Source organism: Lithobates pipiens, unplaced genomic scaffold, assembly GCF_037356315.1.
Source record: "Lithobates pipiens isolate NorthernLeopardFrog02 unplaced genomic scaffold, aLitPip1_a1.2 Scaffold_13, whole genome shotgun sequence".
NCBI lineage: Eukaryota > Metazoa > Chordata > Amphibia > Anura > Ranidae > Lithobates > Lithobates pipiens.
Genome location: NW_027507718.1, coordinates 82,248,709 through 82,269,656, shown reverse-complemented (window position 1 = coordinate 82,269,656; position 20,948 = coordinate 82,248,709). Strand labels below are relative to the sequence as shown.

General features: G+C 43.8%; 1 protein-coding gene across 1 annotated transcript in view; it reads left to right on the top strand.

The window, feature by feature from the left end:
• LOC143975852 (atrial natriuretic peptide receptor 1-like) overlaps window positions 1-20,948 on the top strand; it is a 294,297-nt gene that overhangs the window by 63,148 nt on the left and 210,201 nt on the right. The window contains exons 6-9 of the mRNA XM_077478411.1: window positions 1,364-1,466; window positions 6,252-6,397; window positions 12,904-12,976; window positions 19,992-20,133. Of these exons, the coding sequence (XP_077334537.1) occupies window positions 1,364-1,466; window positions 6,252-6,397; window positions 12,904-12,976; window positions 19,992-20,133 (464 nt within the window). The remainder of the gene's footprint in view (window positions 1-1,363; window positions 1,467-6,251; window positions 6,398-12,903; window positions 12,977-19,991; window positions 20,134-20,948) is intronic.

Sequence of the window (20,948 nt, the reverse complement as noted above, 5' to 3'; positions counted from 1 at the left end):
ACGAGCAAGATAGTTGGCTATATAGGTGGATATAGCGGTGTAGACTGGGTTCAGAGCACGCAGACAGCACGCACAATCTCCTAACACTGACTGAAAGCTCTATTATAAAAGATAGATATATCGCTAGCTATATAGGTGAATATATCGGTGTATACTGCGGTCAGGGCACGCAGACAACAACCACTACAGAAGAGCAAGAACGAAAAATCGCCCGATAACGATCGGTGTATACTGTGTTGAAGGTACACAGAACACCCACTAACTGCTTCAGACGCCAACACACTACACAAAGCCGCCGCGCTGGCAGCCTTATATAGTGTGGGGCATGTACTACACAGCCTGAGCTATGATTGGCCACAGGCATCCTGCCTGTGGCCAATCATGGCTCTCCTCGCTGCCGGCGCTGTGATTGGCCAAGCATGCGGGGTCACAGTGCATGCTTGGCCAATCATGAGCTAGCAATGCACTGCGCCATCGCAGTGCATTGTGGGCCGTGAGCGCCACACGAATTTGGCGCAAACGGCCATAACGTTCGGAATTCGCCGAACGGCGAACAGTCTATGTTCGAGTCGAACGTATGTACGACTTGAACACGAAGCTCATCCCTACTGTAAGGTATCAGGATGAAATCCTTGGACCCATTGTTAGACCCTACTCTGGTGAAGTGAGTCCTGGGTTCCTCCTGGTGCAAGACAATGCCCAGCCTTATGTGGTGAGAGTATTGAGCTATTTCCTAGGGGATGAAGAAATTGATACCACTGAATGGCCCCCACGCTTGCCTGACCTAAATCCAATAGAACACCTCTGGGACATTATGTTTAAGTCTATCTGATGCCGCCAGGATGCACCTCAGTCTGTTCAGGAGCTCAATGATGCCCTGGTCCAGATCTGGGAGGAAATACCTCAGGACACCATTCATTGTCTCATTAGGAGCAGGCCCCAATGTTAAAAGGCATGCATACAAGCACATGGGGGCCATACAAACTACAGAGTACCATTTTGAGTTGCTACAATGAAATTTCAGCAAAACAGACTAGCCTGCTGCATAATTTTTTCACTTTGATTTTCAGGATGTCTTTGAATTCAGCCCTCTGTAGGTTGATAATTTTCATTGCCATCAAACAATGTGGTATCCTTTCATTCCTGATCTTAAAACACATTACCCAATCTAAATCAGTATAGATATCCAGCATATTTTTCTCCATCGAGATCTGATGTCTTTACAAAGTGATCCTTTCAATTTTTTGATTGAGATATATATATATATATATATATATATATATATATATATATATATATATTTTATTATTTATTTATTAATAGTTTTTGTTATCTTTAGCTTCTCTTTTTTTTTTTTTTTCAGGTTGTCTTAATTCACCCTGGTGTAACATCCATAATTGCTCATATTAGGGTTGGAAACATGCAAGTTGCATTGGAGGCTAAGACTTTGGTATTACCTGTAGTAGGTATGTTATAAATATGAATTCCATTTTATTGTTGGCCATAGATAAGACATTCTGTGATATTCATTCTGTCTAATGGTAGTGCAACAAATGGATCAACTTGTGACTGTGTACGAGTCCGTTCAGTATACAGTAATGTGTTACAGAATTGTCCCAAAATTATTTTGTTCCAGCAGGATTTCACTCATGACGCAATTTACCCCAAGCATGGAAGGTGTCTTATTATGTATGAATTTGTTGCAACAATAGAGCCATGCAGTAAAAAAAAAATATTGCAATGACAATGTTGCATGGTTTCATGAATTTGGTACTAAACCCCACTAGGTTTAATAACAGCAGGATTACAAAATAAATTCATTTTGTGGCCCATACCAATCATTATATTGCAAAACTGATTCTGGGTATCCAATAGGATAAAAACTATCCTATAAGTATGCAAGCCATGCTGCTTTTTTTTGTGTTGATATAGAAGTGTTTATGTTTTAACCTTCTAAAAAAACGAAGACCTCTTTTACACTCGGGAGGGCGGGCGTTGACAGTAAAATGCCACTAGTTTTAGCGGCGCTTTACTGTCATTTTAACAGCGATATTCGGCCGCTACCGGGGCACATTTAACTCCCGCTAGTGGCCAAAGAAAGGGTTAAATTAATTTCAATGGGCAGGAGCAGTGGAGGAGCGGCCGAATAAAGGGTTAAATTTATTTCAATGGTCAGGAGCGGTGAAGGAGCATATACACTGCTTCTTCACAGCTCCAATGATGCTGCTTGCAAGTTTGTGCAATTTCAAAGTAGCAAGGTCAGCGCGATTTCAGGTGCTACTTGATAGACATCTGTGTGGCTTCATACACAGATGTCTATTGAAGTCGCACCTGAAATCTGCAAAAGTAGTGCTGGAACAGTGCCATTACTACCAATAGACTGCGACTTGTCATGCAATTTGATATCTCAAATTGCATGACAAATTGCTCCAATGTGAACCTAGGCCTTAGGTGAGAAATTGCTTTGCAAACACAACAAACTGAAAAGTTTGATTTCCTCAATATTATATCCAGATTTCTCAAGTCTACAGAGAATCAAACGTCATGGATCTAATGTCTTCAACCAGTTCCCTATCGCCGTTTTGTAAAAGGACAGCATCAGGGACCGTTCCTCCCTCCAGGTGGGCGTCCTTGGCTTCCTGGCATTGTGGAGAGGGCACGCGCCCTCACCGTATCAATGGGGACCCGATGCGCGTGCCCAGCGGCTGGGCACCTGTGATTGCTCATCACAGAGCAGGGACATGGATCTATGTGTGTAAACACACAGATCCACGTCCTGTCAGAGGAGAGAACTGATCGTAAGTTCCCTGTACTGAGGAACACCGATCGGTCTCTTCCCCTCATCAGTCCCCTCCCCTGTATTTAGAATCACTCACTAGGACACAGATTTAACCCCTGCAGCGCCCCCTAGTGTTAACCCCTTCCCTGCTGGTCACATTTATACAGTAATCAGTGCATTTTTTATAGCACTGATCGCTTTATAAATGTGAATGGTCCCAAAATAGTGTCAAAAGTGTCCGAGCTGCCTGCCGCAATGTCACAGTAATTTTTACAAATATACCTCAATGGCAAATGAAAAATGTGCCAACTGACAGTTTTCCTGAATAATTATTGCTACATGTGCATAATTATTAAAGCACAGAGTTAATATTAGAGTATAAATGTAGGTGAAAAGGTAAATATAACACAGAAATACAAATCTGTGAACTGTCTTGTCCAACAAAAACTTTTTTGGAATTTTGTAAAGTCCTTCTCCCAATCCAGATACCCTGCAAGGTGCTGACCAATTACTTATATCCTCTGTAGTTAAAGTAATATAGCTTGGCTATCAGTGTTCTCGCCTCCAAACAGCAAGCTCATTTGTTAGGTTCACAGCAGTGTGCAATGCAGGAAAGCCTGATTGGCTTACAATGTTGCCCTGTTCTCTCCCAGTCTGAAGGCTGATCTACAGAGGATTACAGAAGGGTAGTAATAAGACCAAGGCACTGTTTAAAGGCTAAGTTCACATTTTTTTCTAAATTCCAGCTCCCCTATGCACCAATATAGCATTCATGTACTTTTTTTGCAAAAATATCAAAGTTTTCCATAAAATCTACAGACACGTACCTTACTGTCCTCCATCCATGATTCCAAATGTATCTATTGCTTCTATCTTACGTCCTTACAGACTTTAGGTCATGACACAGGAAGGAATTGACCAAATGACCTCATTAGCACACCCCGTGCATCAGTCACCCTCCCATTCCCAACTGCATGTTTTTTTAAAAGAAATGCAATCAATCAGTGATCATCCTTCTCACTAAATACACAATCAGATTGCATAGTGTATGGCCATCTTTATACAAGTACATAGGAGGAAATGGACAGAAACACTCAGGTGAACTTAGCCTTTAACCACTTGACGTCTGCTCCTGATGGACTTGACGGAACCTGAATTTCCAGGAGGCCATCACAGGACATCTTCCCCTTTGCGTGCGACACATAAGTCACTGAGACTTGGGTGATCACCGATCCGAGTAAGGGGCCAATCCCTCCCCCTTACCATGTGATCAGCTGTCAGCCAATGACAGCTGATCCCGTGTGTAAACAAAAGATCGGTAATCGTTTTTTTTCCCTCACGCTGAGGAAAAATAAAGCTGATCACCAGCTTATGTTCAAAGGACATCGGTCCCGAAGAGGAAGGAGGTACATCTGCCTCCTCCTCTGTCTCCTCTGTGCCAATCAGTACCCCCTGCCAGTGCCCCCTGCCAGTGCCCAAAGTGCCCACCAGTGCCACCTATCAATGCCCATGAGTGCCACCTATCAATGCCCACAAGTGCCACCTATCAATGTCCACCAGTGGTGCCGATCAGTGCCTCATCAGTGTAACCTAACAGTGCCGATCAGTGCCCATCACTGCCACCCATCAGTGCCCATCGCTGCCAGCTATCAGTGCTACCTATCAGTGCCACCTATTAGTGCCACTTCTCAATGCCCACCAATGCCACCTATCAATGCCCTTCAGTGCCACCCATCAGTGCCACCTCTCAGTGCACACCAGTGCCGCCCTATCAGTGCCTATCAGTGGAGCCCATTGTTGCCATCAGTGCAGCCCATTGGTACCTATCAGTGCAGTCTCATCAGCGTACATCAATGAAGGAGAAAAATTACCTGTTTGCAAAATTTTATAAAAAAATATAAAAATATATAAAACATTTTTTTTTAATTCGGTCTTTTTAAAAAATTTTAACAAAAAATAAAAACCGCAGAGGTGATCAAATACCCCAAAAGGAAGCTCTATTTGTGGGAAAAAAAATAAAAAAATTAAATTTGGATATAGTGTTGTATGACCGCGCAATTGTCATTCAAACTGCGACACTGAAAGGTGAAAATTGTGCTTTAAAGAGGAAGTAAACCCTGATGGGTTTACTTCCTCTTTTTTTCCCTGCAAAGGTAAAGCATAATGGACTACTATGCATCGCATAGTAGCTCATTATGTGTCACTTACCTGACACAGGAGCCAGCGAAGTCGCCACTGATCCCTGTAGTCCGCCGCATCCATCTTGCTGGTGGCGTCTCGCAGCTCCGACCAATGACAGCGGCGAAGCCGCGATGACGTCACTCCCGCGCATGCGCACGGGAGTCGCGTCTCGCAGCTCCGCCGCTGACGTCACTCCCGCGCATGCGCACGGGAGTCGACAAATTAGGCAAATCCATTCTTGGACTTGCCGCATTTAGTGCGCCTGCGCGCCGCTGTCTACGGCGCATGCGCCGTAGACAGCGGTGCCCATTTTCGGGCAAATATCTTCTAAACCATATAGGTTTAGGAGATATTGCTTGGACCTACAGGTAAGCCTTAATCTAGGCTTACCTGTAGGTCAAAGTGGTTTGAAGGGGTTTACTTCCTCTTTAAGTGCCCAGTAAGCAAGTGGTTAAAATACATTTAAAGCTGAACTCTAGGATCATTTCTCTTTTCACCCCAACCTTCATCTTGCAATACAGCCACAATCAAAATAAATTGTTTATATTACTTCCTCTTATAGCCAAAAAAGATAAATGTATTCACATTATTTCCTTTTCGCCAAAAAAAAAGACATTGTCTGGTAGCAAGAGGGCACAATCTTTGCTGTGTAACATTATATCCCATAGATAAACGGTGTGCTTCACAAAACATTTCCCAGCAGTGCTAGATTCACCATCACTGATTTACATGAACCGTCCATCAAAGTGAATAAGCATTTGTGGGTGGGACAGACTAGGGAAATAACCCCCTGTGAAAACCAAAAGGGCAGATACACAAATCGCCACACAACCAGTCACCCTGCCAAAAGAAAGGAGTTATGATGACTTTTCTTATTTACTGCAAATGATTGCCCTTCTGCAGTACTGATGGGAGATACTTTGAGACTGGTTTACTCTGAGAAAAGTGGCAATAGTAAGCAAACAAAAGAGACTGAAGAACGCAAAGAGATAGTTTATGCAATATGAAAAGGAGACCTTTAAGTATTTTTGTTTGGAAATACATAATTCGATTAAATGAAGACTTTTATATCTGTCTACACATTAACTAAATGGCTCAATCTTTGTTTATATAATCAGTTTGAATTCCATGTCACTAACGTCACTATGTTCACTAAGTTCTTTGGATATGGATCAGTTTATAATCCTGAATTTTAAACAGTCCCACTTATTTCAAATACCTTATATAGCACAGTTACTCAATATGATTGCATTAATATCATATCATTTTTTTCTGGTCTTTTCTTTTCAAGTGTGTGGAAATGGTTTTTGTGAAGAGGAAGAGCTTTGTGCTACATGTCCGGCAGACTGCGGGGAATGTTCACTCCCACATGATGTTCGAATGGCCATTGCTATTCCGGTGGCAGTCATTACTGCAGGCTTCATTTTATCTGCTATGGTAAATCCATATTCTTTATTTAATCGTTAATAAGTCAGTTATATTCTTAATTAAATATAAGGTTTGCAACACAAATGTAGATAGTTCAATGTTACTGTTTATCTTGTAATTTAATTAGTAGGATAGCAATAGAAGTGGAAGTGGCCCATCTTTCACCCCAAGTCCAAAGCTCATCTCATCCACTGTTCCCATGAGTTCATCAAGTTGTATAGTTGTATATGTTGTATATAAATATATATATATATATATATATATATATATATATATATATATATATATATATATATATATATATATGTTGTAAGGAACCATCATTTACCAGTGCCTTCTCCAAGGCAGTAGACACCACTTATTGTCCTTGTTGGTGCCTCTCTTTTGGCTATTGTTCTTGTAGCCACCCCCCTGTAGGGGAATAAATGTAGTGGTTCACCTGTCACCCTGCCCAGCCAGACATCCATCTCTCAGTCACTCAGAGACATGGAACAGTTCATAAGCTTTGTTTTTTGTTTTTTATTGAATAGATTGAACTTGCATATGAAATAGGGAATTATGAGATGCCCAGGAATATTCAGTGAAAATTGCTTGGGACTTCTACTGTATATGCACTCCAGTATATACACTCCAGTCTTCTCTCCAGCACAAACTTCTTGCTTAAGAACTCTTATCCTTCTCTCCTCCAGCACTTCACTTGCCGTATACTGTTACTCCACCAGCACTTCCATTGCTCCACCCGACAAATCCTCCCCCGCTGGGCTGACCCCTGAGTATTTAGGGAGGCCTGTCCCCTGCCAATCCAGGTTGGGGATTGGTCAGGGCTTCTTAGAATACCCAGAAAGCTCCGCCTCTCTTCTACTCCTCTCTTTCCAGATCTTTCTAGCAAGCTCTAGAATGAAGAGGGAGGTCTCAGTGATGCTGCCTGTGGGTCACCAGCTGCTATCCTGAGCCACTCCCTGCCCAGAATGAAAACAAGCTAGGCCCGCCTAAACTTTCCTTCTCTCCAAAAAATCCTGACTCTAGCACCTACCTAGAGTAGAGGGTGCTAAACTCTGTTATGACAATGATTTCTAGCAGACTTAATTATGTTTCCAGTTTTTTGACTCCTCAAGCATGTGCCAAGTCCAATCTCCTACAGCATATCTGCATTTGCCAACTATCAAAATATAAATTTTTTTTAATACTGTTTCCGATTGACTGCTGTTACTAAGTTTTACTTTAGCTGTGCTATAGTTATGAACTATGTTTTTGCTGTAAGAATCTCATGTACCAATACTGGCAAGTACTATGTGTTCTGAGCCATGTTTCTGCTGCTGTTTTTCCCCTTTTGGCTGGGTATAAAGTTGAAAATCAGATTTTTCTAGTGGCTTAAAGTATAGCAGAGGTATGCTGTAGGTGTATAGTCTTATATGTTGTCACTAAATGCTTAATTCTATATATTCTACAAAGTGGACTGAAATAGGGTCTGAGCAAAAGGGACTGTGTATCAGAAACCATGAATCTGACTGAGACAGAAGTACAGTTAAATCACACGTGTTTATTAATAATAATAATAATAATAATAATAAGGTAAAGTAAATGTAATCAAACCATAACCAGAGTTCAGGAACTGGAACGGATAGTCAGACAAGCCAAAACGTCAAGGAGCCAGAGATGAGCGTAGCAGAACAGCAAGCAAGATCTGGAGCCAGAAGGAATGTCAGCCAAGCAAGTCTTTAACAGGAGCACAGGAAAGCGTCTCTAGAGATGTGACCAAGGCGAAGGCAGAGGTCATCTGGGTTGGGTGGCTTAAGTAGGCAGGACTGACGAGCAGGATATCATCAACAGGTGAGTCACTGTGCAGTGAAGGAAGCTGGCAATTAGCTGACAGCTGAGCGGCCAGCTTTGAGAAGGAAGGGCTGAGCCCAGCCCTGACACCATGTCACCGTAGTGGTATGGTAATTGAACAATTTATTGATGGTCACACTGGTTCTGATGCAGTGTGCCTATTGAATTGATTTAACTGCAGACTGTTGAATTAAATATTTTTTGAAAATTGTTCCTTATTGTCTGCTTCTAAATTGTACTTATCTGGGCTATAACCCTGAACTCAAAATACTCTAAATTAAGGTTTTGCCTGTAAGCTCAGTATTTTGCTTTGGTCTTCTGTCTGAAAGTTGGCTGTCACCATTGGGGAAAACCTGAGTATGACCATGTGATAGCAATAAGGTAAATCTCAAGACAAATATATATATTTGTTTGCTTTATAAAGAGTAGGGAGTGGTCAAAACCTCTGTCAGTTTTTTGCCATGTCTTTCATTAGGAAGGTATTCATGCCATACAGGGCTCGAGTCCTGCGGGAACGCGTGGGAACGGCGTCCCCGCACTTTTTTCACAGCAGGAACGCCGTTCCCTTTGCAGGACCAGAGCCGCCCGAGGCTCTAACACAGTCTGCTAGCTGCGTTGTCTTCACAGAGCTGACATCGGAAGAGCAGCACAGTGATGCACGGAGGGCAGGGGCTGGCTCAGTTAACTGATTGGTTAATAGAACTGCTCTGCATTCTATCAACCAATCAGTTAACTGGGGCAGGTCCCGCCCTCTGTCCATCCCTTTGCTGCACTTCCAATGTCATCTGCTGTGTCCTGTGTAAGGTAAGACAGGGAAGAGGGCACTGTTATGAAGGAGGGAGGGGGAAAGTATCAGAAACTGAAAGGAATGAGGAGAGGTGATATAAAAGGGAGGCAGGGCAGGAATGTGAAGGGGGGTTCTACAAAGGGGGTGAGGACAGGAATGTAAAGGAGGTGCCATAAAGGGGCTGAGGACAGGTTTCAATTTTAAAACTAGCTACTTGGTCATCTTCCGTACTATGTCGCATTCGCAGTCTGATCATCTCCTGTAGTATGTCGCATTCACAGTCTGGTCATCTCCTGTAGTCGCATTCGCAGTCTGGTCATCTCCTGTAGTATGTCGCATTCACAGTCTGGTCATCTCCTGTAGTCGCATTCGCAGTCTGGTCATCTCCTGTAGTCGCATTCGCAGTCTGATCATCTCCTGTAGTCGCATTCGCAGTCTGGGCATCTCCTGTAGTCGCATTCGCAGTCTGATCATCTCCTGTAGTCGCATTCACAGTCTGATCATCTCCTGTAGTCGCATTCGCAGTCTGATCATCTCCTGTAGTCGCATTCGCAGTCTGGTCATCTCCTGTAGTCGCATTCGCAGTCTGATCATCTCCTGTAGTCTCATTCCCGGTCTGGTCATCTCCTGTACTATGTCGCATTCGCAGTCTGGTCATCTCCTGTAGTCGCATTCGCAGTCTGATCATCTCCTGTAGTCGCATTCGCAGTCTGGTCATCTCCTGTAGTCGCATTCGCACTCTGGTCATCTCCTGTAGTCGCATTCACAGTCTGGTCATCTCCTGTAGTCGCATTCACACTCTGGTCATCTCCTGTAGTCGCATTCGCAGTCTGATCATCTCCTGTAGTCACATTCGCGGTCTGGTCATCTACTGTAGTCTCATTCCCGGTCTGGTCATCTCCTGTACTATGTCGCATTCGCAGTCTGGTCATCTCCTGTAGTCGCATTCGCAGTCTGGTCATCTCCTGTAGTCGCATTCGCAGTCTGGTCATCTCCTGTAGTCGCATTCGCAGTCTGGTCATTTCCTGTAGTCACATTCGCAGTCTAGTCATCTCCTGTACTATGTCGCATTCGCAGTCTGGTCATCTCCTGTAGTCGCATTCGCAGTCTGATCATCTCCTGTAGTCTCATTCCCGGTCTGGTCATCTCCTGTACTATGTCGCATTCGCAGTCTGGTCATCTCCTGTAGTCGCATTCGCAGTCTGGTCATCTCCTGTAGTCGCATTCGCAGTCTGGTCATCTCCTGTAGTCGCATTCGCAGTCTGGTCATCTCCTGTAGTCACATTCGCAGTCTGGTCATCTCCTGTAGTCGCATTCGCAGTCTGGTCATCTCCTGTAGTCACATTCGCAGTCTAGTCATCTCCTGTACTATGTCGCATTCGCAGTCTGGTCATCTCCTGTAGTCGCATTCGCAGTCTGGTCATCTCCTGTAGTCACATTCGCAGTCTGGTCATCTCTTGTAGCATGTCGCATTTGCAGTCACTGTATTTTATGTGAAATATATATATGCATATGAGCGTATCTTTTTTTTTTTTTTTTTTGGTGGGGGAGTGGATCTTGGGTGGGAGTTCCCACACTTTTTTCCCCAGGACTTGACCCCTGATGCCATACCTCCAAACTTTAGACTTTCATATTGAGGCACAAGCTGGAGAAGGGATAATGCAAAAAGCTGCCACAGTCCTTGTATCCACAAAATGTTCTATAATTACTGTGCCAAGTCTTACAGATACAAATAAACCTCAGGACAAAATTTAATTTATAAAAACTCTTCCATTACATAGGATTTTCTGTCTGATCCTGCCCTAAAGAGAAACCTAAATAATACACTTAAGGGCTACTTAGTAACTGCAGAGGAAATAAATACTCTGGTCAGAAGTATGTAGCATACAGGGCAGCATATAGAGTGCAGCCCCCCTTAAAGTCCTTTTAAGACCTCAGATCAGCCCCTTTAAACCTCTACATGTAAAATTTCTCCCACCCTCCTTAAACTACCATGCACCAGGATCAGCACTCCATTTAAAATTCTCTTCAGACCAGTGCCACTTAAACTTTACTTCAGACCCCAGATCACCCCTACTTATGGCTTCAGATTAGCCCCACTTCAGATCATCACCTCCCCTCTTCGTAATCCCTTTAGATCTCAGACCAGTGTGGAAGTTCAGAGCACACTGAGGGAGTCCATTTCAAGACTACCCATGTAGCTTTATGTCATGTGATGTTTTCCGGACTGTTAAAAGGGACTGTTCAGAGTTATGCCTTGAGTGACTATGCCCAAAAAAATAAAAAAAATATTCTGTCAGCCTGGGTTGAGGGGACCCATCGTCTTTTTTTCTCCCTTTTTCTATCTTCCCTCTATGTTTCCCTTTTTCTTATTTTCATTTTAACATGGATGCCAATGTGGAGGCCATAGCAGCAATAGGGAACATTATATGACACTATAGCACCCCACCTTTCAGTATAGCAGGGTAGTCAAGTCACGAGTGTTGTAACTTGGTAATTATAATTACTGAGCTTTACACCTTTGGAAAGGTATTGTTCTACTTGGCAGGGCCTGCCTGTCAGGAGTGGCTCTTTTACTGTCTATATATAACTTAACTGAGACGAGCTGGCCCATGACAATGCTTGAGGGCACATCCATCTTTCGGCATCCGTAAGGTAATGTTTGTATTTTTGTACCTTGCAAAATGCATGGAATAAAAATGCATTAAAGAAAGAAAAAAATCCCTCCATTGTTGTTAAAAACCTTTAAAAAAAACTCCCCTAATTCACCAATGATCAGTGACCTTTTAAAAACATTCCCATAAATAATTGTACGTAGCCTTCAAAAATTATCAAAAATTATCCACTAGTTATTGGTTGTCAGTGGTACTTACACCTTGCTATCTACAAGAATGAGTGCACAATGTAGGGTTACTGAGGCTTAAGATTATTTTGTTACGTCACCTTTGGAATTTTGCATAGTGGTGGGCAGGAGAACAATCCATTGGTAGAAAGAACTGGGTACACACCGCTTCTAAGCAGCCTGCGAGATCTCACATACCACTGTAAAAACCCAGGGTGCTTGCCTGGTCCGCAGCCAAAGTAGCCCGTGGAAAAAGAGAAAGGTAGCGGCACATCCAGGGATTAAAACATGTGAGGATGTCAGTGCTAGAACTTTGTACATAGTATCAGAGGGGATTTCACTTGTTCACCCAGTAAGTGCACATGCTAGAGCCGAGAGTTCAACCCCAGAACAGTCTCATGGAATCTGGGATGGTTGGGATGGGGGTATTGTATGATCCATTCACTAACTCTCCCGTAGAGCCATCAGGAAGTGACAGGATATTTCTTCAGTTGTCAGTGGATCAGGTGTCCCTATTGAAGCATTTCCCCTCAAAATATTAGTTTTTCCCCCTTTTTAGGTCAAGCCACAATGTTCACCAGGGAAGCCTGACAGTAGTTCTCACTCCTCACTACTCTATCCAAAAGTGAAAGAGAAAACTTGATTTCAGAAACACTTCAGAAGCAGCCCAACCAATGCCTTCCAATGAAGACCAGACACACTATATTTAGGTGAACTGGTGATGCAATGGCCCACAATAACTCATTTATTAGCTAAAATAGTCAGTCGTGCTCTTTGTATACAGTATGTTAACAAATGTGTATGCTGTAGATGTTAGTAGTGATACATGTGTTTGGGGATCGGAGGTATTAACAGCAGTTATGTCCTTGATAGACCCAACTGGCAATTAGATTGTCTAGATAAAATGTATTTTGGGATCTTGCTAAACAAAATATTTTGTGCTCCTAAACTTATAAGAACAACAATGAAATTGGAAAAAGTATGATTAAGATTAGTTTCTCTGCTTTCATTTAATATAACACTTTTTATTCTCTTCATATTGCTTACGTTATATAGTGGTTTCATTACCAAAGGCAAAAAATGTTTTGGGATGAAAGTTGGATCATCAAGTACAATGATATAAAACAAGGTATGAAGTCAGAACATGCTAATACTTCTTTGCCCCTTTGACATTTCTTTGCCCCGATTTTAAATGCATTCTTTATATGTAATACTGTCGTTTGCATGTGACCTTTTATATCTCCATAAATGATCTTAGTCAGCACAGCAGCCTGTATCTGTTTTCATTGATAATGCACTTGCACACACATCAACATCCTTGCCTTTTATGAGGAGAAGCAGGCCATAGGAATTACAATGACATGTCATCAAAATCATGTTGTGGTAGCTCATGCTAATGCTGTTAATGGTTTTTGTAGTAGCATGCTCATCAAATCCGAGGTGTCAAATGTATTGCTTCAAAAAATCATACATAAATAACCATGACATATTGATGACCTATTTGATCTCTCTAACCTTTATAGTAAAAAGCATTTATTGCAATATGTACTCTGTAGAAGCCAATCCATCCTCTTAAACCCCTGGATGAGCGCTCCAGAGTCACATATAAGCAATTGAGGTACATTGCACATGATGTTCACCTGTCCGGATAGCTCAACTACATCCATTGCTGCTGTCAGTTCTGGAATAAGGTACAGTATCTAGAGCCCACCAGAAGAAATGAGAGTGAGGGAACATCTACAAGCAGAATGCAAAGGGAGAAAAGTGGGTTTGGCTTACTGTGAGCAAGTGAGTGAAATAAAGGAAGGGAGAATAAAATGAGCTGATGGGGAAAAGTTACGGGGTAGATGTAATATAGGTATAGATGCATAAAAGGTGGTCTAATGTTTCTCTTGCAATTAGACAAGGAACCTGTTACCCGAGTGTTAGCGGCTTGGATAATCTTGGAGAATGCAGATGGGGGAAAGATATAGAAGAGTAGTGTGGATGAGAATTTGAGTGGAAAATAAAAGCTTACAGTAGTGATGATCCAAACACTTCAGGGCTCAGGTAAAGTCTGGTGTCGAATCAGAACCCTTGTTGAAGTCAATGGTAGCCAAATAATAAAAATAAGATTTGGCTTTTTACTAGGCTAATAGGCAAGGGATTGTCAAACAAATAGTACGGGGGGGGGGGGGGTTGAACCCTGCCCTGGGGTGCATGTACCAATGCAATTTTTTTTTTAAAACAGTTTTTGTTCGGAATAGCAATTCTAGTTCTACTACACACTACTACAGAAACACTGACATTAACCGAGAACACATATTGTCTAAATTGCCAGAAAAATTACAGGGGACCCCACACAAAAAGAAAAAAAACTCAACGATGTGTGAGGTCTTCTCCAAATTCCCTACCACTCCCTTTGGGTCTGGTGTGAGTGTAAGGGGGCACCCCATTCAAAATAAGGATGAAAAAAGAACCATAAAAAGGCCACATCCCTTGAAAAAGCACCATGTCGCCATGTTGATGAGAACAAGGGCCTCTTCCCCACAACCCTGGTCCAGTGGCTGTGGAGGTCTGCCAGCCAGGCTGGGGGAGAGCTTATTGGAAGCCCCCTTTAACAATACAGGTGTCCCACTGATACCACTCTCTCTTGTGAATGAATAAAGGGTACATAGTAAAAAAAAAAAAAAAAATCTAAACAAATATTAAAGAAAAAAAAACGTTTTTGACATTACTCTTATTAAGTTAGAAAAAATTGTCAATCACATCATCCAGCTATGTATATCCATATCAATCATGATGCTTGTCATATTTGGTCAAGGATGTCACTCTCATCCACAAATGTCAGAATTGACAAACCAGTCATTGGGGTAAGATTGTGTTGGCTAGCTTTTCTTCTTTCAGTGGGTGTCAGTCATTGTGATTGATGTAAATCTACATTAGTGGGCGACATGATTGAGAGATAGATGTACATTGATAGACATTTTTTTTATTATTTTGCTTTTTTGTTAATTATTAATAAAAGGAGGGAAATTTTATTTTATTTTTATTTTTTCTTAGTGTTTTCTTACTGTTATGCCACGTAGACACGACCGGACTTTCTGGCAGACTAGGTCCGACGGTCTTCCTAACGAATGGACTTTGTCACACATGAAGGGACTAAGTCCGTTCCAAAGTCTGTTCATTTTGAATGTGATGACGTAAGACAGGACTAAAAAAAGGAAGTTCAATAGCCAGTAGCCAATAGCTTCCCTTGCGTGGTATTTGGTCTGTCGGACCAGAATACAGATGAACGGTTTTCCCGATAAGGACAGATTGGAAACATGTTCTATTTCTAGGTCCATCGGATTTTTTTATGAAAACCGATTAGATTAGCCCACACACGATCGGATTTTGTCCAATGGACTGATTCCTACGGACCTAGTCTGCCGGAAAGTCCGGTCGTGTGTACACGGCATTATTCATTCACATGAGGAGAAAGTGGTATCGGGGGGGCCCTAACTCACACCTCACTAACCGATCCATAGCTGCTGTTCCTCTCTGCCAATCCCTTCACTGGTTTCCACTAGCCCAACATATAAAATTATAAATACAAACCACAACATACAAAGCCATCCCTCAACACTGCCCCCAGCAACTGTGCCAACCTCATCTGCAGATATTGCCCAAATCATCCTCTCTGCATTACCCAAGACATCTTACTCTCTAGCTCCCTTGTTACCTCCTCCCATGCTTGCCTCCAAGACCCCTCCCTTCCTCTGGATCTCCGTACCTCACTATGTTTAGTTAGCTCCCACCCTGTCTACCCTTGGCGATCTTTGAAAACTCATTTATTCAGGGAAGCCTATCCCACTTCCACCGAAAAACTGTACTTCTGCCACCTCCATCAGATCATCCCCTGCAGCTATTATTTTTTGTCCCACCTCCTCCTTACTTTAGATTGTAAACTTCATGAGCAGGGCCTTCCTATTCCTTCTGTATTGTAGTTGTACTATCTCCCTTTATAATGTAAAATGCTGTGCAAACTGTCAGCTCTATAGAACTCCTGTATAGTAATTGTTATATTATATATATATATATATATATATATATATATATATATATATATATACAGTACAGACCAAAAGTTTGGACACACCTTCTCATTCAAAGAGTTTTCTTTATTTTCATGACTATGAAAATTGTAGATTCACACTGAAGGCATCAAAACTATGAATTAACACATGTGGAATTATATACTGAACAAAAAAGTGTGAAACAACTGAAAATATGTCTAAGGCCGCGTACACACGTGGCGGACTGTCTGGCCAACTTAGTCCGTCAGACAATCCGACGGACAGTCCGTCATACTTTCGAATGAACGGACTTGCCCACACACGGCACTTTTTGAGCGGACTAATACGGCAGACTAAGTCCGCCATACTATCCGCCCTACTTTTGAAATGAACGGACTCGCCCACACACGCGGAGGAAAGTCCGCTCATTTCGAGCGGGTATCCAGGTAGGCGGGGCCCGCGACGGAGACGTCGCTGGCCCCGCCGCCTGGTATGGACTTAAAGGGGAACCCCAATGCCGAAAAAAATCGGCATGGGGGTCCCCCCCAAGTCCACAACAGACCCTTGTCCGAGCGCGCTACCCGGCCGGCCAGGAAAGGGGGGCGAGCGAGCGCCCCCCCTCCTGAGCCGTACCAGGCCGCGTGCCCTCAACATGGGGGGGTGCCTTGGGGAAGGGGGGGCCGCGCGGCCCCCCCACCCCAAAGCACCTTGTCCCCATGTTGATGAGGACAAGGGCCTCTTCCCGACAACCCTGGCCGTTGGTTGTCGGGGTCTGCGGGCGGGGGGCTTATCGGAATCCGGGAGCCCCCTTTAATAAGGGGGCCCCCGGATACCGGCCCCCCACCCTATGTGAATGAGTATGGGGTACAATGTACCCTTACCCATTCACCTGTGAAAAAAAGGACAAAAAAAACACAACACAGGGTTAAAATATTTTATTGCACAGCTCCGGGGGTCTTCCGTCTTCGGGGGTCTTCTCGCCGGACTCCTCCGCTATCTTCTTGTAGCTCTTTTGCTAGCGGAGGAGTCCGGCTTTCTTCCCCGCCGCCGGCCTCTTCTCCCGACTTCGGGGGTCTTGTCCCCCTCTTCGGTTCTTCTGCCGGGCCATCGCGCCTTTTTATAGCTCTTTTACAGGCGGTGGCCCGGTCTTCTGTCACCGCCATCGCCGCCGCCTTCCGTTCTTCTTCTTCTTCTTCTTCTTCTTCCCCAGGAGATGTTGCCTCGACGATCTCTCCGGCCGGAATGCCAGAGCCGCGCTGCGCGGCCACTTATATAGTGACAATGGGGCGGTGTCACATGGCTTTATGTCACATGGGTTGGTGTCACATGGTGACCCCGCCCCCTTACGATGTCATAGTCCCCATGTGACATCAACCCATGTGACCAATCCATGTGACATAAAGCCATGTGACACCGCCCCATTGTCACTATATAAGTGGCCGCGCAGCGCGGCTCTGGCATTCCGGCCAGAGAGATCGTCGAGGCAACATCTCCTGGGGAAGAAGAAGAAGAAGAAGAAGAAGAACGGAAGGCGGCGGTGACGGCGGCGACAGAAGACCGGGCCACCGCCTGTAAAAGAGCTATAAGAAGGCGCGGTGGCCCGGCAGAAGAACCGAAGAGGGGGACAAGACCCCCGAAGTCGGGAGAAGAGGCCGGTGGCAGGGAAGAAAGCCGGACTCCTCCGCTAGCAAAAGAGCTACAAGAAGATAGCGGAGGAGTCCGGCGAGAAGACCCCCGAAGACGGAAGACCCCCGGAGCTGTGCAATAAAATATTTTAACCCTGTGTTGTGTTTTTTTTGTCCTTTTTTTCACAGGTGAATGGGTAGGGGTACATTGTACCCCATACTCATTCACATAGGGTGGGGGGCCGGTATCCGGGGGCCCCCTTATTAAAGGGGGCTCCCGGATTCCGATAAGCCCCCCGCCCGCAGACCCCGACAACCAACGGCCAGGGTTGTCGGGAAGAGGCCCTTGTCCTCATCAACATGGGGACAAGGTGCTTTGGGGTGGTGGGGCCGCGCGGCCCCCCCTTCCCCAAGGCACCCCCCCATGTTGAGGGCACGCGGCCTGGTACGGCTCAGGAGGGGGGCGCTCGCTCGCCCCCCTTTCCTGGCCGGCTGGGTAGCGTGCTCGGACAAGGGTCTGTTGTGGACTTGGGGTGGAGCCCCACGCCGATTTTTTTCGGCGTTGGGGTTCCCCTTTAAGTCCATACCAGGCGGCGGGGCCAGCAACGTCTCCGTCGCGGGCCCCGCCTACCTGGATACCCGCTCGAAATGAGCGGACTTTTCTCCGGGCGGGAAAAGTCCGCTCATTTCAAAAGTACGGCGGACTGGCACACACACGGGCGGATTGTCCGCCGAAATGCGAGTCCAGCGGACAGTATTTCCAACATTCGGAAAGACTTAGTCCGCCAGACTGTCCGCTGAAAAAGTCTGCTGAAGCCCACACACGAGCGGACTGTCCGCTGAAATGTGTTTCAGCGGACTAAGTTGGACAGACAGTCCGCCCGTGTGTACGCGGCCTTATATTCTAGGGTCTTCAAAGTAGCCACCTTTTGCTTTGATTACTGCTCCGCACACTCTTGGCATTCTGTTGATGAGCTTAAAGAGGTAGTCACCTGAAATGGTTTTCACTTCACAGGTGTGCCCTGTCAGGTTTAATAAGTGGGATTTCAAGCCTTATAAATAGGGTTGGGACCATCAGTTGTGTTGTGCAGGAGGTGGATACAGCACACAGTTGATAGTCCTACCGAATAGACTGTTAGAATTTGTATTATGGCAAGAAAAAAGCAGCTAAGTAAAGAAAAACGAGTGGCCATCATTACTTTAAGAAATGAAGGCCAGTCAGTCCGAACAATTGGGAAAACTTTTAAAGTGCAGTGGCAAAAACCATCAAGCGCTACAAAGAAACTGGCTCATATGAGGACCGCCCCAGGAAAGGAAGACCAAGAGTCACCTCTGCTGCGGACGATAAGTTCGTCCGAGTCACCAGCCTCAGAAATCGCAGGTTAACAGCAGCTCAGATTAGAGAACAGGTCAATGCCACACAGAGTTCTAGCAGCAGACACATCTCTAGGACAACTGTTAAGAGGAGACTGTGGAATCAGGCCTTCATGGTAAAATAGCTGCTAGGAAACGACTGCTGAGGACAGGCAACAAGCAGAAGAGACTTGTTTGGGCTAAAGAACACAAGGAATGGACATTAGACCAGTGGAAATCTGTGCTTTGGTCTGATGAGTCCAAGTTTGAGATCTTTGGTTCCAACCACTGTGTCTGTGTGCAACGCAGAAGAGGTGAACGGATGGACTCTACATGCCTGGTTCCCACCGTGAAGCATGGAGGAGGAGGTGTGATGGTGTGGGGGTGCTTTGCTGGTGACACTGTTGGGGATTTATTCAAAATTTAAGGCATATTGAACCAGCATGGCTACCACAGCATCTTGCAGCGGCATGCTATTCCATCCGGTTTGCGTTTAGTTGGACCATCATTTATTTTTCAACAGGACAATGACCCCAAACACACCTCCAAGCTGTGTAAGGGCTATTTGACCAAGAAGGAGAGTGATAGGGTCCACAGTCACCAGACCTGAACCCAATCGAGATGGTTTGGGGTGAGCTGGACCACAGAGTGAAGGCAAAAGGGCCAACAAGTGCTAAGCATCTCTGGGAACTCCTTCAAGACTGTTGGAAAGCCATTTCAGGTGACTACCTCTTGAAGCTTATCAACAGAATGCCAAGAGTGTGCGGAGCAGTAATCAAAGCAAAAGGTGGCTACTTTGAAGAATATAGAATATAAGACATATTTTCAGTTGTTTCACACTTTTTTGTTCAGTATATAATTCCACATGTGTTAATTCATAGTTTTGATGCCTTCAGTGTGAATCTACAATTTTCATAGTCATGAAAATAAAGAAATCTCTTTGAATGAGAAGGTGTGTCCAAACTTTTGGTCTGTACTGTGTATATATATATATATATATATATATATATATATATGTATATAAATATAGATATATATAATGTGTGTGTGTGTTGTGGAAAAAACTGTCTGACTTTTGTAAGTGCTTTTCTTGGGATGCTAATCTGAAAACAGTATTTCCTATCTTCAGATCATTCGACAGCTCGGAATCCTACAGGAAGTACACTCCAAGCTGCCAGCGCCTCTAATGGCAGTTGTATCACTACACTGAGTTCCTGCACAGGGGCTGTCAGCACTTCCAGACAGCAATTCTTCACCAAGACTGGCAGATAGTATGTCCTTATCAATCTTTTTTTTTTCTCTCTCCAGTTCTCTACAGAAATTCAACTGAAATCTCTTTCCTTTTTGCTCAGTTATTTGTTTTGTTAAATCTGATATACCTTTGTTTCCATACAGAATTATCCTGACGTTTTTAGTCATTTAAATGTAAATAATTGCATACACCAGGAAACAATGTTGTTTGGCACACAGAAAGATAAAATGCACTGGATCAAATATGAATTTGGATTTATAATACCAGATGTATATAATTTAAAATGAGCTACATTTTTACTTTGTTATATTTATTGTTGCAGTATATATAAGTATCAATGCTATACTTGTAATAATGAGCACGGCTTTTGCATTGCTCATTAGGTGTGTTTAAAGTAACCAGAATTTCGTTATCATTTACTGTATCTCCCCTAGCTCTGTCCACTAAAATTATTATTTTAGGCCCTATATAATATACGTGTATTATCATATGCTTGATTAAATGATCACGAACAAAACAAGTCTGAAAGAAAACCTTCTCTACATACTTTTTTTTACATCACTGACTGAAAGTATTGAAGCAAGGAGGTCAGCAATATAGCCAGGAAACTAGCATCTGCTCTTTTTAGCTACAGATAGCAAACATTTTATGAGCTAAGGATGCTTTTACTAAAGGTTATGGTATTAATACACTGTATTAGGTGCCATTATACCAAACAACGTTTACCTTGCATCTGAAAAAAGGCAATATATTGAAATGTAGATCATTCATCATGATGATCATTCTGGAAGTATTTCCCAAACTGCCACTTATATACCTATTGGAGATTCTTGT